This window comes from Copadichromis virginalis, linkage group LG2 (genome assembly GCF_057382275.1).
Source record: "Copadichromis virginalis isolate Kocher_CV1m ecotype Utaka linkage group LG2, C_Virginalis_male_GT1.1, whole genome shotgun sequence".
Taxonomy (NCBI): domain Eukaryota; kingdom Metazoa; phylum Chordata; class Actinopteri; order Cichliformes; family Cichlidae; genus Copadichromis; species Copadichromis virginalis.
The window spans coordinates 35,560,207-35,576,958 of record NC_140619.1 but is presented as its reverse complement, the minus strand read 5'-3'; the positions used below and the strand labels follow the sequence as shown (position 1 = coordinate 35,576,958).

The following is a 16,752-nucleotide window of genomic DNA, read 5'->3' as shown; positions in this document are numbered from 1 at the left end:
TCGTGCAGAAGGTAAGACTTAGGTTGTGAATTATGCAAGGATTACTAATAAGTCATATCAAACTATGTAATAGTGATACAGTTTTTGACCACTTGGTGGCAGTATGAACACACACGCACACGCAATGCCATCAATTTAAAGTCCATTCTTGTTCAAGCAGTTTCACCGGCATGGCAGGATATTATGGAATAAAAAAAATATGATCATTCATGGAAAAAAAGACAATATTGACATATACAGATTATTTAAATTGTTTAGGCTTAAAGGAAAGCTGTACTGTGAACTTCACGTGTGTCTGCCTGAGCACGTGTCACACAGAAAAGCTAATTAGGTTTGTTTGAAGAGTTATCACTAGAAGAGAATTGTAAAGTACACGTACATCAAACACGCATTTATGCACAGGCACACAGATACACACACGAACATACTCACATAATTAACCTGGAAATATTCTGGTTGTACAAGAAATTAAAAATGACAACAATATGTTTTGTGTCTATAAAACAAATCTCCTGCGTTAGAAACACAGTCTCCGTATCCATCAGAACAGTTCACAGAAATATTCACTCACATGTGGAAATCAGTTTATGAAGGAACCCTTAAAATAAAAGTATTATGTATTTAGACAGAAGGAATCTCCTCAGCACGTTCACACAAAACAAGAATGTTAAATGAAAACTGTTCCTGACTTTCTTTTTGACCTCTGAGTTTTGTCAGCATATCACTTAAACTCGGTGCTCATATCGAACAAAAGGGAAATAAATGTGCTTAGAAAAAACACTTATTTTGCACACGTTTCATGTGGGCATGGGTTTTAAATTGCTTTGTTTGGTAGTCATGTTTATTGCCTGCGATTAATGAGTAACTCGGCGAAATACGGGGAATTGGGTGTGGAGGTCTAATGGAGTCAAAAGTGACGTTGCCCAGCAGTCTGAGGGCTCTGCTTGCTTAAAACTAGTTCATCTTTAGGTTTCAACCACGTCAAGGAGCCCATGGTAAGTTTTCCGTCACACATGTATGTTTATTGGTAGGATTTGTTTTGTTTATTTTGGGAGTTGTTTTTTTTTAAGGTGAATGAATGAATGTTACTGTCGCCCTTCAGCAGATGACCACTTGACTCGCACAGAAACCGTTTTCGTCTGCTGCCATGAACTCAATCAAAAGTCTGTCTTCTCTGGCCATCTGTTTCTGTATATTTATGTCAGCTTGTCCTCTGGGTTCAAGTAAGAGAAAAAAAATATTCAAAATATTGTATATTGTGTCATAAAATAATATGTGTATAAACAAAATAATTAAAAAATGTATTTCGTCTTTTGGGAAAGTTGATATTTAAACTTAAATAAAAATGAACTGTGAGTGATTAGGGGGGGGGGGGGATTTAATTTACTATATATCTTCTGTATTCTGTCTTTTTATATTTTTTTTTCCATCTCTGTAATTTCTTCCCATGTTTTAATCTCAGCAGCCTTTGCTAGTACCAGCCTGTGGGGTAAGAAGCTGGTGTTTCAAGTCCAACCGTGTTTGTGGCAGTTACACTCGGGGGTTCCGGTACCAGCCCTCAGGGAGCTCAGTGTGTGCATGAGTTTACGTCGCACCATTTCAGCAGACTGGACAGGTTTTGAATACAAAGCTCCAGGAAACAGAGAGACGGAGCTGGGTCTTGGAGGCAAAAATGGAAAACTATTCGTAAAGATGTTCGGACATGAGTGGCAATATGAAAATAATCTTACAGTGAATGAGTGGCACTCTGTCTGTCTTACCTGGTCGGGGCAAGCTCAGCGACTAAGGATCTCCATCAACAGTACCTTTCTGATTGAAATATGTCTAACAACAAGCCAGCAACTATCCAAAAACGGCACTCTCACTCTTGGTGTGTCTCATTATGTAAACGCAAATGGTGAAATCCAACCGGAGACTGGCACTAACTTGGTAGGTGAGATAGCTCTGTTTCGGATGTGGGCCAGAGAATGGAGCCTTGAAGAACTGAAAAACCTGAACTGTACAGATGGGGATTTGGTGAGCTGGGACCTAAAGCAGTGGACCTATAGCTGCCCCCCTGAGCCCAGCATCAACCTACACTGTGGTAAATACATTATGGGCTTTTATTTTTGCATTTCACAGTCATCTAGTTTGGACTATGCACAGTTTTCTAGCTAACAGGGAACTTCCCAGCAACATAAGCAAGCCTAAAATTCATATTCTGAAATATATTCTTATGAAACATGACTCACAAGTTTAAAGATAATGTTTTCTCAGTGTAACTTTCTTAAGATATTTTCAGTCTTCAGATGATAAAATATTTTTTGGGAAACTTTCCTCTGTGTGTTTTACATTATTTCATATGCAGCACTTTGAGCTGTTGTGTTGTGGAGATTTTGGAGCAAGACATTATGGGAAAATATATCAGTCTGCCCATCTGTAAACTCTTAGAGTGGTGTTCAGATAGCCTTGATGATGCATTCATGGTCCTCAGTCGGTTTTGGTGTCTTAGGCTGAAATGTCAAAGATGGCATTTATTTATTCTGGGACTTTTCACCTTACAAGATAAAAATTCCAGTTTTTCACCTGCTGGCCTGTTAAAGATTAGTCTCTGTGGAGTTTGTTTGTTTTCCTAAGCCTGCATGGGTTCTTTCCAGGTGCTCTGGCTTCCTCCCACATTCCAAAGACATGCATGTTGGGTTAATTTTAAAATGGCTATTGGTGAATGTGAGCTCAAATCTTTGTCCGTCGCTCTATGTTAGAGTTGTGATAGCATCGTGTGCAGGATGTACCTCCGCTCTCACTCAAAATCTGCTGGGCTAGGCTGGGTCCTTATAGCAAATATGAAAATGGGTGGATGATATTCCAAATGTTGGATATTTTAAATAAAGTTTAGTAAACAGAAAATTATCCACAAGGCATTGTGAGATTGCTCATGACAAAGTTAATAACAGTTTGAACTTATTAAAAATGTTTTTTCCTAAGATTCTGATATTGTTGAAATGTTTTGATAAGTCTTAAACTAACTTACATAACACTACATTAAAATTATGTATTATTTAAATGAGAGGGGGGATAATATTGCAGTTAGTAAACTATTTAAGATAATAACAGTTCATTTGTTCTTCTTTCTATATTTTTTTAGCATGTTCATTCTACACAGTCAAAATGGAGACGTGCATATTTAACACGTTAAACCCGGGAAATCTTTTGTTGTCACTGGAGGAAATCTCTAAAATCTGGGTAAGAAAAACTTGCCTGAATGCAAATACCCAGATTTGTCTATCACAGTAATTGACTGTCTCTGTCCTCTTTTACCAGTTGGAAAGCATTTTCCACAAAAACACATCTATCCATAGCATCTTAGTGTCATCCCCTTGGTAAGATGTTTTTTCAAAGCTAATCTTTCTCTCAGTACACCTAAAAACGCAGAACGCAAAACTACTAAATAAATAAATGACATACAAGTATCTCAAATTTGTGTTTGAGCATGGCCCTTTAGTTTAATAATAGAAATGCTTTCATTCTAAATGTTTGCTAATTATAACAGCTGTTCTTGACTCTCCTGTCTCTAATTTCTGTTCTCTCTGTTCCCATCCAGCAGTAGCTGCCCCATAGTTAATGATTCTGCTACTCTAGACAAAGACCAGGTACAATTTGATTTTCAGTGGAAAGAATCAGTAATGTTCTCCAAAAATAAACTAATTAATGAATAAATGAAAGTCTTTATTTTTCTAAGGAAGCAATCGTCCTACACAAACCCTGATATCTGTCATGAGACAAATAAGCAAATGAAATCACATAACTTTCCACTAAAGTTCTGAAAAATTTCTGTTATTTTCAGGAATTGGAACTGTTATCAAACACAATCTGTGACAGCTGGTAAGATTTAATAAAAACCTCGAAAAAACAAGAGAGAATCACAAATTACACGGCTGCAAACAAGCTCATGTATTTTGGATTTATTTCTAGCTTCAGCTGTGAAGTGCACATACATGTGAATCCTCCTGCTGATGTTGAAGTGGTTCAGACAGAGATTACAGCATTGCTTAGTTTGCGCTCCCCTTTAAACTTCCTTAATCTGTCAGTTCAGGGCAACGACATTGTTGTACTTCCTGTAGGTGAGTATACTCTGCATAGTTCGCTCACACACACATGCATGTAAAATAACCTTCTTTTGTACTTTAGTGCACTACTGGATTAGCCTAAAATATAATAATGTATGAACTTTCCACGTGTTTATATTTCACACCCACAGGCATAATTAGAACCAGTGCACATTCCTGCAATTCTAAATACATCTAATTGTACTTAAAGCTTTCTTTCTTTTTCCTTTCAGAGCAATTCTCCAATTCGACAGAACCTGCACCAACTGTCAGCTCCGGTATCGATACACCTGCCTGTAAAAATCTAACAATTAGAAGTGCATTGTCTAAATCGATTGCAGGAAATATGTTTTGTCATGTGAAGCAAAGTCTGCAAGACATTCCCCACAAGCTTTGTTATAAACATGTCACTTAAATTTGCAGAGACAACGCCAACTCTCAGTCCATCAGTTCATCCAACGACCAGAGAGCCTTTGCATGTCAATGACACTGCTGGTCAGTTCACTGCACGACTCACATAAATCACATTTATGAATTCGATTTGTTTCTTCAGTAAACAGGTTCAACTGTTTACTTTGTTATATCACAAAATGTCCATTCAAATAAATCACTGAATGAAATCAGATGATGGGCGATCTGCACAAGGACCCTGTTAAACAATAAAATGTTCACATCAATGTTCATGTAGATTCCCACAGATTAAGTTCCTTTCTTTCAACAAAGTATTGAGAGAGTTTAAGAGGTGTTTTTTTAAAGTTTAGTTTCACAAGTAATCATAATAGTTACAGTTTTTCAAACACATTGTAGAATTAACTGTTTAACTGTTTTCCCTCCTGCTGTAGAACCAGATCAATTCTTTAGAGTTGATTTGTTCTTAAATATGACTGGAAACCCTTTGGATCCAAAGGATATCATTGAGAAATGGGTAAAACACTAATATAATTGCACTTGAAAGATACTTAGAAAAAAAAGCAAAACAGTTTAAACAAATTTCTTTTGTTTTTGGCAAAAGGTGAAAAAGCAGCTAGAGGTGAATAACACGATGAGTGTACTGAATCTTGACATAAAAGAGAATGCTGTCAGGTGGGTGGCACTAGAACTTCATTTTTATTGCACATTTTAGACCCTTTTAACATGTTTGCCATACAAATATGTCTGTCTAATATTTTATAGAAACATGGAGCATTATTTCAATTTAATGGTGAGTACGCGCTCAACTATAGAAGCAAGAGAGGGCCTATAAAGTAAAGTGGTGTATAATCCATTTTAATATTAGACAAGAACGACTCCATTTACGTTTAGCTGTCTCTGTTTCTTTCTTTAGATTTCTCAGGACCAACCAAAACAGTAAGTGACAATGAATATGGAAGAAAGAGATATATTTATGTCTGGTTTTCTGTAATACTGTAATTCAACTTCATTTATATTCAAATTCAGAAATACTTGTTAAAATCGGTGTCTCTAACTACTAACTGCATATTTCATTATCAGATATTACTGTGCCTTCCATGTTCAGGAATGCAACAAAAACACTGTGGCAGAAATTGAAATCCTAATTCAAGCTGCCTTGGTGTCAAAGTATCAAAATCACTCCATTATTATCCAAACTGTGGAAGTGATGATCAGACATATAGGTGAGCTATATTTCTGGTACAAACAAAAACCTAGGTAAGTTATGGAAGACTAACAGTATTTTTTTTTTCAGTGCCAAAAAACTGTTCAGAAGACACTAGCTTCACAATCTATGGAAAATACATATGGCCTGAAACATTTCCACAAAGAATCCAAGTAATGGGATGCATCACGCCAACATCAGAGAGAGCTTTCAGACTCTGGTAAGACATCATCATATTCCTAATCGGCAGATTTAATATTTGACCAGAGGCAATGACGCTTTAATAGCACTGTTTATCAGACTGTTAGACTGCTTTATTGCTATATAAGAGATTATTACACAATATCCCCCATATAATAACAAAGTAGGCTAATATTTGTTTATCAATGAGACAAGCTTTAGACAAGCTATGAAACATCAATTTATCTTGATAATGAAATATGGGGAAAAATAGGGTGTTATTTCTATTTTCTTTTAACTCGTTAAGATCTCTGTGATCTTTGTCAGAACTGCACACAGACAGTTCAGCAAGATGAGGAAAGCTTCTCATATAATGCCCTGTTCCAGCTACTCCACCCACACCATGTGCAATTCTGACCCCACAGACGTAAAACTGACGGATCCCTGCCAGCCCACAGCTCAATCTGAAAAAAAAAATCAATTTCCTTTAAGTTGATTATTAGTGTAATGACAAACCTCAGTTTTTTATGCTTCAATGATTGCATTATCACGACACGGAAATGACTGTGTAATAGGGGTAATCAATTTTATGATCTCTTAGTGAAACATTAAGATTACGCTAACGTTTATTAAAATCATTATTGGCCCAGGACAGGGTTGTTTTTTCTTCTTCTTTCTTTTTTCTTCCAGAAGCCAAGATATAGATACAGTGCGACTTTGTGCAACAACTTCAATTAGATCAGACCATAAAGATGTTTGATGTTCTCTTTTTATTATTTCCTCCTCCCTTCAATTCTCTGGTCTGTTTAGTAAGTTAGACATTGAAACTGACACGACCAGATGGGCTGATCCTAACATGAAGAACTGCCACCAACATCTATCAATATCGGACCTTAACAATATCACTGTCACTCCTGGTAAGAGGATCGACGTGCAGTCTGTTTTTATTCCCATTTCTTCACAACTTCAACACAAGCCAAAAAACCCTCTGGTGTTAATGATTTCCAGGTAATGCGGCTGAGGTTGTGGTGGTGATTCAGGACCTTGTAGTTATTCAGTTAGGCAATAGCTCGGAGCTCTCGCCTTCTCACCTGGAATCTGTGGTGGAAAAGCTCAGTGAAGTAGTCGATGAAAGCATCGTTAACTCTGCGGTTGGAGCCAACATCGTCACTATTGTTTCTGATATTCTGCTTTCCAACACTGATGTTACTCCGGTTTCAAACACGTAAGGAAAAATGAAAGTGTGACTCCTGCCCAAGTTTGATGAGCTGTGCATTTCTGAATCCAGTTCTTATTTACATGCTAATCTAAATTTTTTTCTTCCTTGCAAAAAGTTTCCTCAATCTGACAGACAGGATGGCGGATAATATGATATTCCAAGGTGAATCTGCTAATTTAACCGCTCCCCCACTGGGATTTTCCATGATCAATGTGGATCCAGAGGAATTCAGTGGTCTCACCTTTGGTGCATCAATTGTTTCACCAACTAAGAGCCCTGAGGTGAGAGGTTGGAAATGCTCTAATGAAGAGGGAAGTGAATTTGATATATTAGAAATTTCCCTTAATTACAGAAGTTATAAAATATGTTAAAGTAAATGAAGTGCTATATTTGTATTAACTCAATGCGAAAAACAAAAACAGTTTCCACCTGACTGCTTATAGGATAGATTTAGTTGCAATAATGCCCTTGAAAACACAGGTGATTGTTCTGGCAAACAGATATTGTGGCCTCAAGCAGTCATGGCAGATTGGGTTTTAACAGGAAAAGCTCCATGATCCATACAGGCAGTTTTAAAGCAGTGTGCAGCAATGTGACCCTGTTTTATTTTTCTTTCTCAGATGTTTGTCGACCAGGGCTTTGTGAATAAACCACATCCCACAGCAAATGCAACAATCTCTTTGCCTTCTGCACTCAATGATTTTTTCCCTACTGGAGGGAGAAATACAACTCGTGTTCAGTTTCAGTTTTATGGAACACACGAGCTTTTTCAGGTACTGTATTCTTCCCGTGCTATTTGTTACATTGTTTGTTAATTGTTGTTCTTGTTATTCTTTCTTCTTCAAAAATCTACAGTTTATTAGGTGTAATATTTACAACTTCGACTTTGGAAAGGTTGCTTTGTTTTTGAAATCTCTATAAATCCATAAAGCTGGAGCGAGGAGAAAATAAACCTAGCGTTGCATAAAAACACATAACACAACCACTCACAACTGTAACTAACTAGAGAAAATCAAAAAAAATATATCTGGCTTACTGTAATAGGGTAAATTTGAGGTTTCACAGGGATATTAAGTGCCACATAACTTCTTGGCTGGATGCAGTGACCCCCTGTGGTGCCAGACAACCATTTTTTTCTTTACCATCACATAAGAGAGATAGCTAGATTCTGCTATCTTTGGATAGGGTCAGATTAGTTATTTCCCTTTTACACTTTTCATACTAACTTTATCCACGGGTTCTCGACTTGATGTTTACCCTACAAACACATTATCAGTTTAATCTACAGTATAGCTTATTTTGCAGGCTTAGCTTGATTCTACAGAACACTACCCCCCCCCCCCCCCCCCTCCCACCTCCCACACACACACAAGTGGGAAGTGCAATCGGATGCAGTTTTACTGGTGCATGGTGGACCTGCATGGCTCTGTCATCCTGGGTAAAACTGGCATGATCTGGTTGGAACTGGAATCAAAATAACAGCAGTTCCTTTTACTGGACAGCAGGAAGGTGTTAAGTTGTGAAACCAGTTGAGTTCATACACATATTGTTAGAGTAAGCCAGTTGAAAGCACATGATCTCAGTGGCAGAACTCTACATATTTCTATATTTACAAATTAAATTAAGAATTTAGTACATCTTCAATGGCCTTTACAAAACCATGGCCCCACTGTTGTTGCTTACTACGATTCATTAATCTGGTTGTTGATGTGCTGGCCATTTTATTTTAAATAGGACCTGGACATGAACAATGCGCAGAGCAACTGGACGTTGAACTCATATGTAGTATCTGCCAGCATCAATGACAGCAAAATCATGAACCTGGAAGATCGAGTAGTGGTGACCTTCAGTCATCAAATTCCTACAAAGGTGACAAACAAGTGCTGTTCAGTTTGTGAGTGATATGAAAGTGTATGGGACTCTAATATCATTCTACGTCTCGATATTTACAGCCACGGGACAAAGTACAATGCATGTTTTGGGATTTTTATAAGAATGGTGAGTCAAAAATTCTTTATTATTGGATTTAGTTGATTGACTGTAACTCCAAACCCCTAAATTTAATAAAGCTTTCAAAACTTTTGAAGCTGTGCATCTGTTGATAAAAAGATTTGTGTTTGTGTGCATGTGTGGGTGAATCTTTGCTGGTGTGTGTGTGTGTCAGGTGGGCGGGGTGGTTGGAACAGCAGCGGCTGTGAAACCGAGAGTATTTCTCCATATCAGACCAGTTGTCTCTGTGATCACCTCACACATTTTGCTGTGCTCCTGGTGAGTCATTGGTCTGTTTTTTGTTTTATAGATTTAACTAGAAAACAAACTCCTACAGGCGCCAACATACTGTGTGCAATCTGGTCAGTGCTGGCTGCATGGGTATTTTTCTGCCAGCAATGTGAGATAGTGGTATTAAAGTCACCATGTGTAAAAATAAAGTTGTTGTCATATTATTAGTTTTCCAATAGCTGTGAGAGGTAAAGCCCTGCTCTCCGTGCCTGTGTCTTCTTGATGCCACTGTAGGCGATGCCAGCGTTTAGGTTTTGTACTTTTTGTGTTTCAGAATGTCGAAAGAACTCCTTTCAGTAAGGTTAATGAACAGATTCTGACAGTGGTATCATATATTGGATGTGGTATATCCTCCATCTTTCTGGGCCTCACTCTACTCACCTACCTTATTTTTGAGTAAGTCACTGATACTGATGCTACAACTACTGACTTTGCATTGAAATAGATTTGAGCATATGAAAAGTCTATGGCCACCTACATTTGTGGTCAGAAGTTTCCATACACTGATCGTGGGCACAGATTTCATGGTATTTTGGGCCTTCTAATTATTTCTTTGAAGTGCTTTTTTTTCCAGGGTGAAATGATTGTACAGCGTACATCTTTGATGACTTTACAAAACAACACCAATGTGAGTGATTCTGAAGGTTCTACAATGTCGAATTCAAGACATATCAGCTTCTTGTTATTGATCATGATTGGCTGGTAGTTCTTAAACTTGTGGTGTACAGTCATTCCAAAGAAATCATTAAAAGCCCAGAAGTTACCCAAATTAACATAACAGTCGTGCTCATAATGAGTGTATGGAAATGTCTGTATATACTGAAATCATGTAGATAAGAAAATCTGTAGTACACAGTGATAATTTTGGAGTGACTTTTAAAGCATCAGTCTGCACTGTGGTCTCATTATCCATTTATTCACCACAGGAAGCTGCGACAAGATTACCCATCTAAGATACTCATCAACCTGTCATCTGCACTGCAGGGGCTGAGCATGCTCTTCCTTCTAAACACTTGGCTCTCATCTTTCTCCAATTATGCTCTTTGTATTGCTACTGCTGCAACGCTCCACTATTTCATGTTGGCCTCCTTCACGTGGATGGGCCTGGAAGCTGTGCACATGTATCTCGCATTGGTCAAAGTCTTCAACACATATATCCCCTCTTATATCCTCAAGTTCTGTATTATAGGATGGGGTAAGGAAACATTTCTATGTGCCCCTTTCTGTAGAAACAAAATTGCTCTGCCAGGTGGCTTTAACTGACACATTGGGTACATTAATGGATCGTGATTCTAATCTTAAATTAGATCAAAATAATAAAATGTGTTTATTGTGAAAGGAGTTACAGTTGTTGGAATTGTAGAGGACATATTAAAATAATTGGGATGGACAAACAGAATAAAGTTGAATTGTTTTCTCACAGGTATTCCTGCAGTAATAGTGAGCCTGGTGCTGGTCATAGATAAAGATGCCTACGGCAGTCTTGCTGATGAAGAAATTGAAATGGTCCTTGATTCCACTGAAGCATTGTAAATACTGCAGTTCCGCAATATTACTGATATGAATACTGGATTAGAAATGTAATTAGTCTAATAAACAAATCAAGAGAGTGCTAATTTGCACTGGTTAGTTTGTATGGATGAATGCAAAATATAAAAATAATGACGCTGCTGTGTCCAATTTATTATGTGCGTTTGAGTTGATGAACTAGTCGTCTCACAGTAGAAGCTTGGCTAAGTTAATGGCATTGATGGGATTGCTATAGCTCACTGTTTAAATTGCATTTGGACTTATCTAATTCTCCCTCTCTTCCTACAGCTGTTGGATACAGAATGACATTGTCTTCTTTGTGACAGTGGTGGCATTTATTGGTCTGACCTTGTTGTGCAACATGTCTGTCTTCATCATGGTTCTGATCCAAATTAAACGGATTGGGGCAAATAAGCTTGCCGCAAACAGCCAGGGCTCTGTGCTGGACTTGAAGGCAGTTGCCAGTCTCACGGTTCTGTTAGGCCTCACGTGGTCAATTGGCTTTTTTTCATTTGGGCCTGCCAGAGTAGTCCTGGTGTACCTGTTCGTTTTCCTCAACAGTTTGCAGGGTAAGACTGAGTTGTAGTTGCTATTAACTTGATGCACAAGTGTAACTCATTTCCATTGCTTCTGTAAGCATTTTTCCTAAATTCCAGTGATTTTATAATTTTGTTAGGGTTTTCTCATCTCACAAAGATTTTTCTTTTTAGAATTAGTACAAGTGTTAAGAAATCCTTAAGAGTGTTGTCAAGGCTAAGAGAAAAAGATGAACTAAAACACAAATTTATATCATTTTTAATGTCAAACTGAGTGCAATTGAACGTCACTGTTATTCTTCTTTTGTTTTGTTTTTTTCATCAAGGCTTCTTTGTGTTTTTGTTCCACTGCCTGATGAAGGAAAATGTGAGGAAACAGTGGAGAATCCACCTGTGCTGTGGACGTTTTAGACTCCGTGAATACTCAGGTAGCAGTTCATTTTGACATATAACAACACTGCAGCATAATAGCCACATGGTTGATAGGAAGCATTTTCAAGATGCAGTTTTTTGTATTTCTTGCCTTCCGTGTTCAGACTGGAGCCGCTCTGTGACAGTCGGTGACCGATGCAAAAAGAAGAATCTCGTTAACTCGGATTCGGTCACTTCTGGCAGCTCTCAGTAGGTTTCTGGCTCCTCAGCAGCAGCAGCAGTAAACCAACACCAGGGGGCATGAGTGGACATCTGGATGAATTCTTCAAAGTTTTCCGTTGTTGAATTACAAACAGAAAGCAAAAGGTTCAAAGACAAACTCCCCAGTGCAACTAATGTGCAGGGAAAGCTGAAATATGTCTCAGCTTCACGGAGAAAATGGGTCCAAAGCCATCACTTAAACTCGGTCATGAAAATTAAGCACTGCTTTGATGCAGAAAGTAAAAATCCATTAGAAATCAGTAAACGTGTAAAAGCCGTACAATTCATTTTAAAGGTTAAAATGATTCATTTTCACATCCATGCATTGTAGTGCTGTTTAAGAAATCTTTCTTTGTAACAAAGCAAAATGTAATGTTCTGCACACTCGATTATTATCCATTTAAATGTCATGCAAATATTGGAGCGTAAAAGTCGTTTTTAAGGTTAATTTCAATAGGATTGTAATGTAATAGGGATTTAGCTGACTTCTTAGAGTATATTTTCTGATATCCTATACAGGATTTGTCACGGCTTACCACTGTATAATGACAGTTTAGCTCTGTGCATGCAAGACGAGATTTAACCTATGACGTAATTTTATTCTTTAACTAAAATGAAATAAAACTGAGCACGTCTCCTTGTTTAAATAAATAGAAATGGCTATGATTTAGTTTAGCTTGTACACAGATTGTGTACATAGTTTAAACATTGCGTTCTGATGATAGTCTTGTGTTTCTCTGACAGTCGAAATGGCAGCACGAACTAAACTTACACAGATTTTGCTTTTATTTTTAGAGGGCAGAGAGCTCCATCTAAGTGATCTATGAAATTCACTGGTATGATTTGAAAAATGAATTAAAGTTAGATTTTTCTGCTGCCTGATGTGTTAACTGGGAAACCTAAAGCTCAGGTCACTTACAAGCTACAGTTAAACTCAAAACCCTTTTTGAAACTTGGACTGCATAATGTTTTAATAGCTTGTCGTTCAGGTTCTGAGGAAACCTGCTCGATAGCATTCTGTTCATAGCTCTGTGTGTTCATGAGTGCTCACACGCCCACCCAGGCTACCACATCCAGTAACTTTAGAGGCTCTGCGAGGGGAACGTTTTGTCTTAAGCAGAAAAGAAAAAGACCAAACGCCTGGCGTTGGTTCTTGGAATCAAATAGACAAAAGCCAAACGACATTTTTTTTTCCAATTGCTGCTCATCATTACTTTGATCAACCAGTCAATGCTAGGTTGCAGTCCTTGCTCACCTTTGGTCATCATCAGGTCAGGTAAGAGAAACAAGTTACTAAAAATATAAGTGAAACGTTTTTATTAGTTCAGTCTTCTTACATGGAAGTTATTCTTCCTGTTCTCACAACAGGTTGAATGAGGTTTTTATACTGTATGTTTATCTCAATCTTTGATACTTTTAAGCTACACTGACTGACTTTTTTTTTTTAACAACCCATATGCATTATTAAGCATTTCAGCCCCCTGATTTTGACATTTTTGATTGCGCATGCTTAGTTTATATATTTCTTACTACCAAGTATCATATCAAGTGATATGTGTTTTTGTTTTAATTTTTATTATTATTATTGTCATTCAGTGCATTGATTTTGTTTTGGTGCATTACTTGTTATCATTTATGAACCCTAAATTTTAAATTTAGGTGTCCTTTACAATCTTGCTATTTGTGTTGAATGTTTTTACATGTTAATCATCATCACAGCAGTGCGTGGTGTGAGTCATAGGGCAGCAGGAGGACCTTTTGGCCTTTTTATTTCTGTGATCTTAATATTAAATAAGCGTGCTTGTGGTTTAAAAAAAATGAGCAGATAGGATGTAATATATCTGTCAGTGTTAAGTATATAATGTACGTGAATGTAATAAAATAAATAAAGTGAAAATAGGTTTTTAAGCTTTACAATGATACTAACATATATAAGCTTTTTCATTCTCTAAACGCTCATAAGGTTTTGAGTTCCTTTTGTTTGTAAATAAATCAAAATTATGTATTATCTGTTCACCAGTCACAGCTGACCCATGGAGAGCAGAACAGACAGTCCGATCGCTGTTAGCGTGGAGCAGCACTCCAACTTCGTCATCCTGACATACTTCCAGGGGGACATTAACAGCATGGTGGATGCTCACTTCAACCGTGCTCTCAAGAAAGATTACAGTGCTAAGGAATCAGCAATAAAGACAAAGAAACACTCTAAAACTATTAAACTGGGTGAGAGTATAAACTTAACACTACATGGCCTCACTCTAACAGCAGAGTCAGCCAGTTTTATCTTCATTCTTTGACTGTCTGTCTTTGTCCCTACAGAGGACACAGCAAGCGCTTGTCAGGGCATTGCTATTGACTCCTACTCAATGTCACAGGTCTCCCCTGCATCACGTCTGCTGACCATCACCACTCCAAACAATACTTCTAGCTCCTGGTCTACATTCCCTACCAGGGCAGGAGAGGGCCCAGGGTTGTCGTCAATTGCATACTCCCTGTCCCCAGATGGGTTAAGTCTCACTGGTCAGCAGTATGCCTCATCCCTCCTCAATCTACTGCACAGCGACCGGGGTGAAATGGGACCAGTTGCCTCCAGTTCCAAGCCCGAGCTCCTTCCCAGCTGGACAATACCTCAAGGGTTTAGAGAGTCTGTGGACCCTGCTATAGGCTTTGAACCTGGTAATTCTGCAGCTGTAATACAGAATGTTTACAAAAGCTTCCACACAGGAAAATGATAGAAATCCTTCTTGGATAGAGAATTGTCTTAGAATAAGGTTAAAAAAAATCCCTAAGAGGTTCAAAAAAAATATAAGGAAGTATAAAAGTAAATTCAGAGAAAGACAGGTTGCAATAATAATTAGTTAGAGTAGCCAATTAAAAACTTAAAAATTACTGCACTCACAGGAGCAATTAAATACTTTGAATTGACATACTTAATGTTTTCTGATTAGAGGATTTAAGATTTTCACTTATTTAAGATGATTGTAATGGCTGTAAACTGTCTTCTGTGGTTCAGAAGGAGATTTCAAGTCTCTTTATGATCAGTGCAGTTTTGTGGCATCTTTGCATTATTTTCATGATCTATTCCAAATTGCACTGTTCCATTCTTTTTTAACAGGTTCCAGTATTTTGGATTTTGGCATGTATTCAGGAATATAAGTAAAAATACTTCATTTCACTAGTTTCCCCCAGTCCCTCAACTTAAAATGTAAAGCTTACATGCTTGAATGGCATTTGGGCTATTTTATAACCGAGAAAAAAGCGACAGCCAAAACAAAACAAGAAAAATGAAGTTAACACATTAAATCAGTATCATTAGTATTCTTAAATTATCTCTGATACAGTTGAATTCACAGGAAAGGAAGCATGCTTTATATTCCCATAACAGAACACCTGATCCACATTTAATTTAATTATTTATTAAGAAGGTGACTACTGTGGAGGTCTGCAGATGTGCCAGAGATTATTATAGAGGTTATTATACTACAAAAGTCTAATTGTTTTTGGAGTTTTTTAAACCCCAAAAAGCTGACACTTAATATTATAGCTTCCTTACTTGTAGCACTTAAGAGTTTTGTGCACTTTATTATAAAAATTGCTTCTCTGTTAAAAATAAAACACATATAAATTTATCACATTATATATTGCAGCAACATTTTACTGAACATACTTCATTTTGCACATCCTTTAGAACTAAGCATTTGTTCTCCGTTTTTCAGGACGGCATCTGGAAAAGAAGGACTTGCACTGGTACTGAAGGGAAAACAGCTTCATCTACTCTGTGAACCTGTGGCTCTGTAAAGCTACCTGTCTTTCTGTAGCTGTTTGTACTTGTTCGACGGGCCTGCAAGGATCATCTGAGAACGAACTGAGAGGAAAAAGCTGTGCGAAATGACCTCAGTGCCTTAGCATGTAGTAACTGGAATAATCTTTCTAAAAAAGAACAGTCTCTGACAAACTGGTTCTTCAAGTCCGTCATTCCAGAGCACTGTATGTGCTGCTGCTCTGTTTGTGGTGGAGTTGAATGAAGGCTTTCTCTTTCATTTGTTTGCGGGCATACTTCAGTAAATAGGCCAGTATTAAGAATGAACATGTTGTAAATGTAAGATTTTGACATAACTTCTAATTAATCAATTAAAGTTTGTTTGGATTGGACCTTTAGTTGAAGTGAAAATATTTTATGTACATAGGAACAGACGAATGAAGGATAATGTACTGTAATAATTACATATTTTCTGTAATACTGTCAAGGTAAGGTGTCTGATGGTGTAACAAGAAATCAGATTTACACAGTAGACAAATAAAACTCTCAGATATCATCCAATGTTAAACAGACATAATATTTTCATTCTGGTTTGAAAATATTCAGTTTCCAGTTAACCTGTCCCCACTAACTGCATGTCTTTGGACTGTGGGAGGAAGCCAGAGTACCCAGAGATAACCCACACACACACAGGGTCACATGCAAACTCCACAGAAAAGACCCCGGCCTGATGGTGGAATTGAACTCAGGACCTTCTTGCTGTGAGGCAACAGTGCTAACCCCACGAGAAGTGCCACGAATATCAAAAATGAAACCAAAAGCATGGCTCAATAAATAAATGTAAAGACTTTTACTCAGAAAAACCAGGCGAATAAATTACAAACAGAAAAAATAAAAACATTTAGAGCAGGTCA

At 37.5% G+C, this 16,752-nt stretch overlaps 2 protein-coding genes across 2 annotated transcripts; both read left to right on the top strand.

Annotated features, from left to right (window-relative positions):
* Window positions 1–1,125: 1,125 nt before the first annotated feature.
* Window positions 1,126–12,716, top strand: adgrg4a (adhesion G protein-coupled receptor G4a). Its single transcript, XM_085432839.1, has 28 exons — window positions 1,126–1,223; window positions 1,463–2,083; window positions 3,125–3,222; window positions 3,301–3,359; window positions 3,581–3,629; window positions 3,824–3,861; window positions 3,952–4,100; window positions 4,319–4,363; window positions 4,509–4,580; window positions 4,928–5,010; window positions 5,098–5,168; window positions 5,259–5,286; window positions 5,410–5,432; window positions 5,577–5,719; window positions 5,791–5,920; window positions 6,691–6,797; window positions 6,889–7,105; window positions 7,215–7,380; window positions 7,720–7,872; window positions 8,834–8,968; window positions 9,052–9,097; window positions 9,264–9,367; window positions 9,654–9,775; window positions 10,306–10,574; window positions 10,803–10,908; window positions 11,198–11,478; window positions 11,772–11,873; window positions 11,982–12,716. The coding sequence occupies exons 1-28, from the start codon at window positions 1,148–1,150 to the stop codon at window positions 12,068–12,070; spliced, it is 3,582 nt and encodes a 1,193-aa protein (XP_085288965.1). The 5' UTR covers window positions 1,126–1,147; the 3' UTR covers window positions 12,071–12,716.
* Window positions 12,717–13,167: 451 nt separating this feature from the next.
* vgll1l (vestigial like family member 1-like) lies at window positions 13,168–16,230 on the top strand. Its single transcript, XM_085432832.1, has 4 exons — window positions 13,168–13,354; window positions 14,099–14,301; window positions 14,398–14,754; window positions 15,795–16,230. Exons 2-4 carry the CDS (start codon window positions 14,112–14,114, stop codon window positions 15,830–15,832), a joined length of 585 nt encoding a protein of 194 aa, XP_085288958.1. The 5' UTR covers window positions 13,168–13,354; window positions 14,099–14,111; the 3' UTR covers window positions 15,833–16,230.
* Window positions 16,231–16,752: the final 522 nt, after the last annotated feature.

Bases quoted from the DNA above. Each gene is read 5' to 3' on its own strand.
- adgrg4a (XM_085432839.1), top strand. From the start codon at position 1,148: ATGAACTCAATCAAAAGTCTGTCTTCTCTGGCCATCTGTTTCTGTATA. The intron at 5,011-5,097 runs GTAAAACACTAA...TTTTGGCAAAAG, and splicing joins AGGATATCATTGAGAAATGG to GTGAAAAAGCAGCTAGAGGT. The intron at 5,720-5,790 runs GTGAGCTATATT...TTTTTTTTTCAG, and splicing joins AGTGATGATCAGACATATAG to TGCCAAAAAACTGTTCAGAA.
- vgll1l (XM_085432832.1), top strand. From the start codon at position 14,112: ATGGAGAGCAGAACAGACAGTCCGATCGCTGTTAGCGTGGAGCAGCAC. The intron at 14,302-14,397 runs GTGAGAGTATAA...TTGTCCCTACAG, and splicing joins CTCTAAAACTATTAAACTGG to AGGACACAGCAAGCGCTTGT. The intron at 14,755-15,794 runs GTAATTCTGCAG...TCCGTTTTTCAG, and splicing joins TGCTATAGGCTTTGAACCTG to GACGGCATCTGGAAAAGAAG.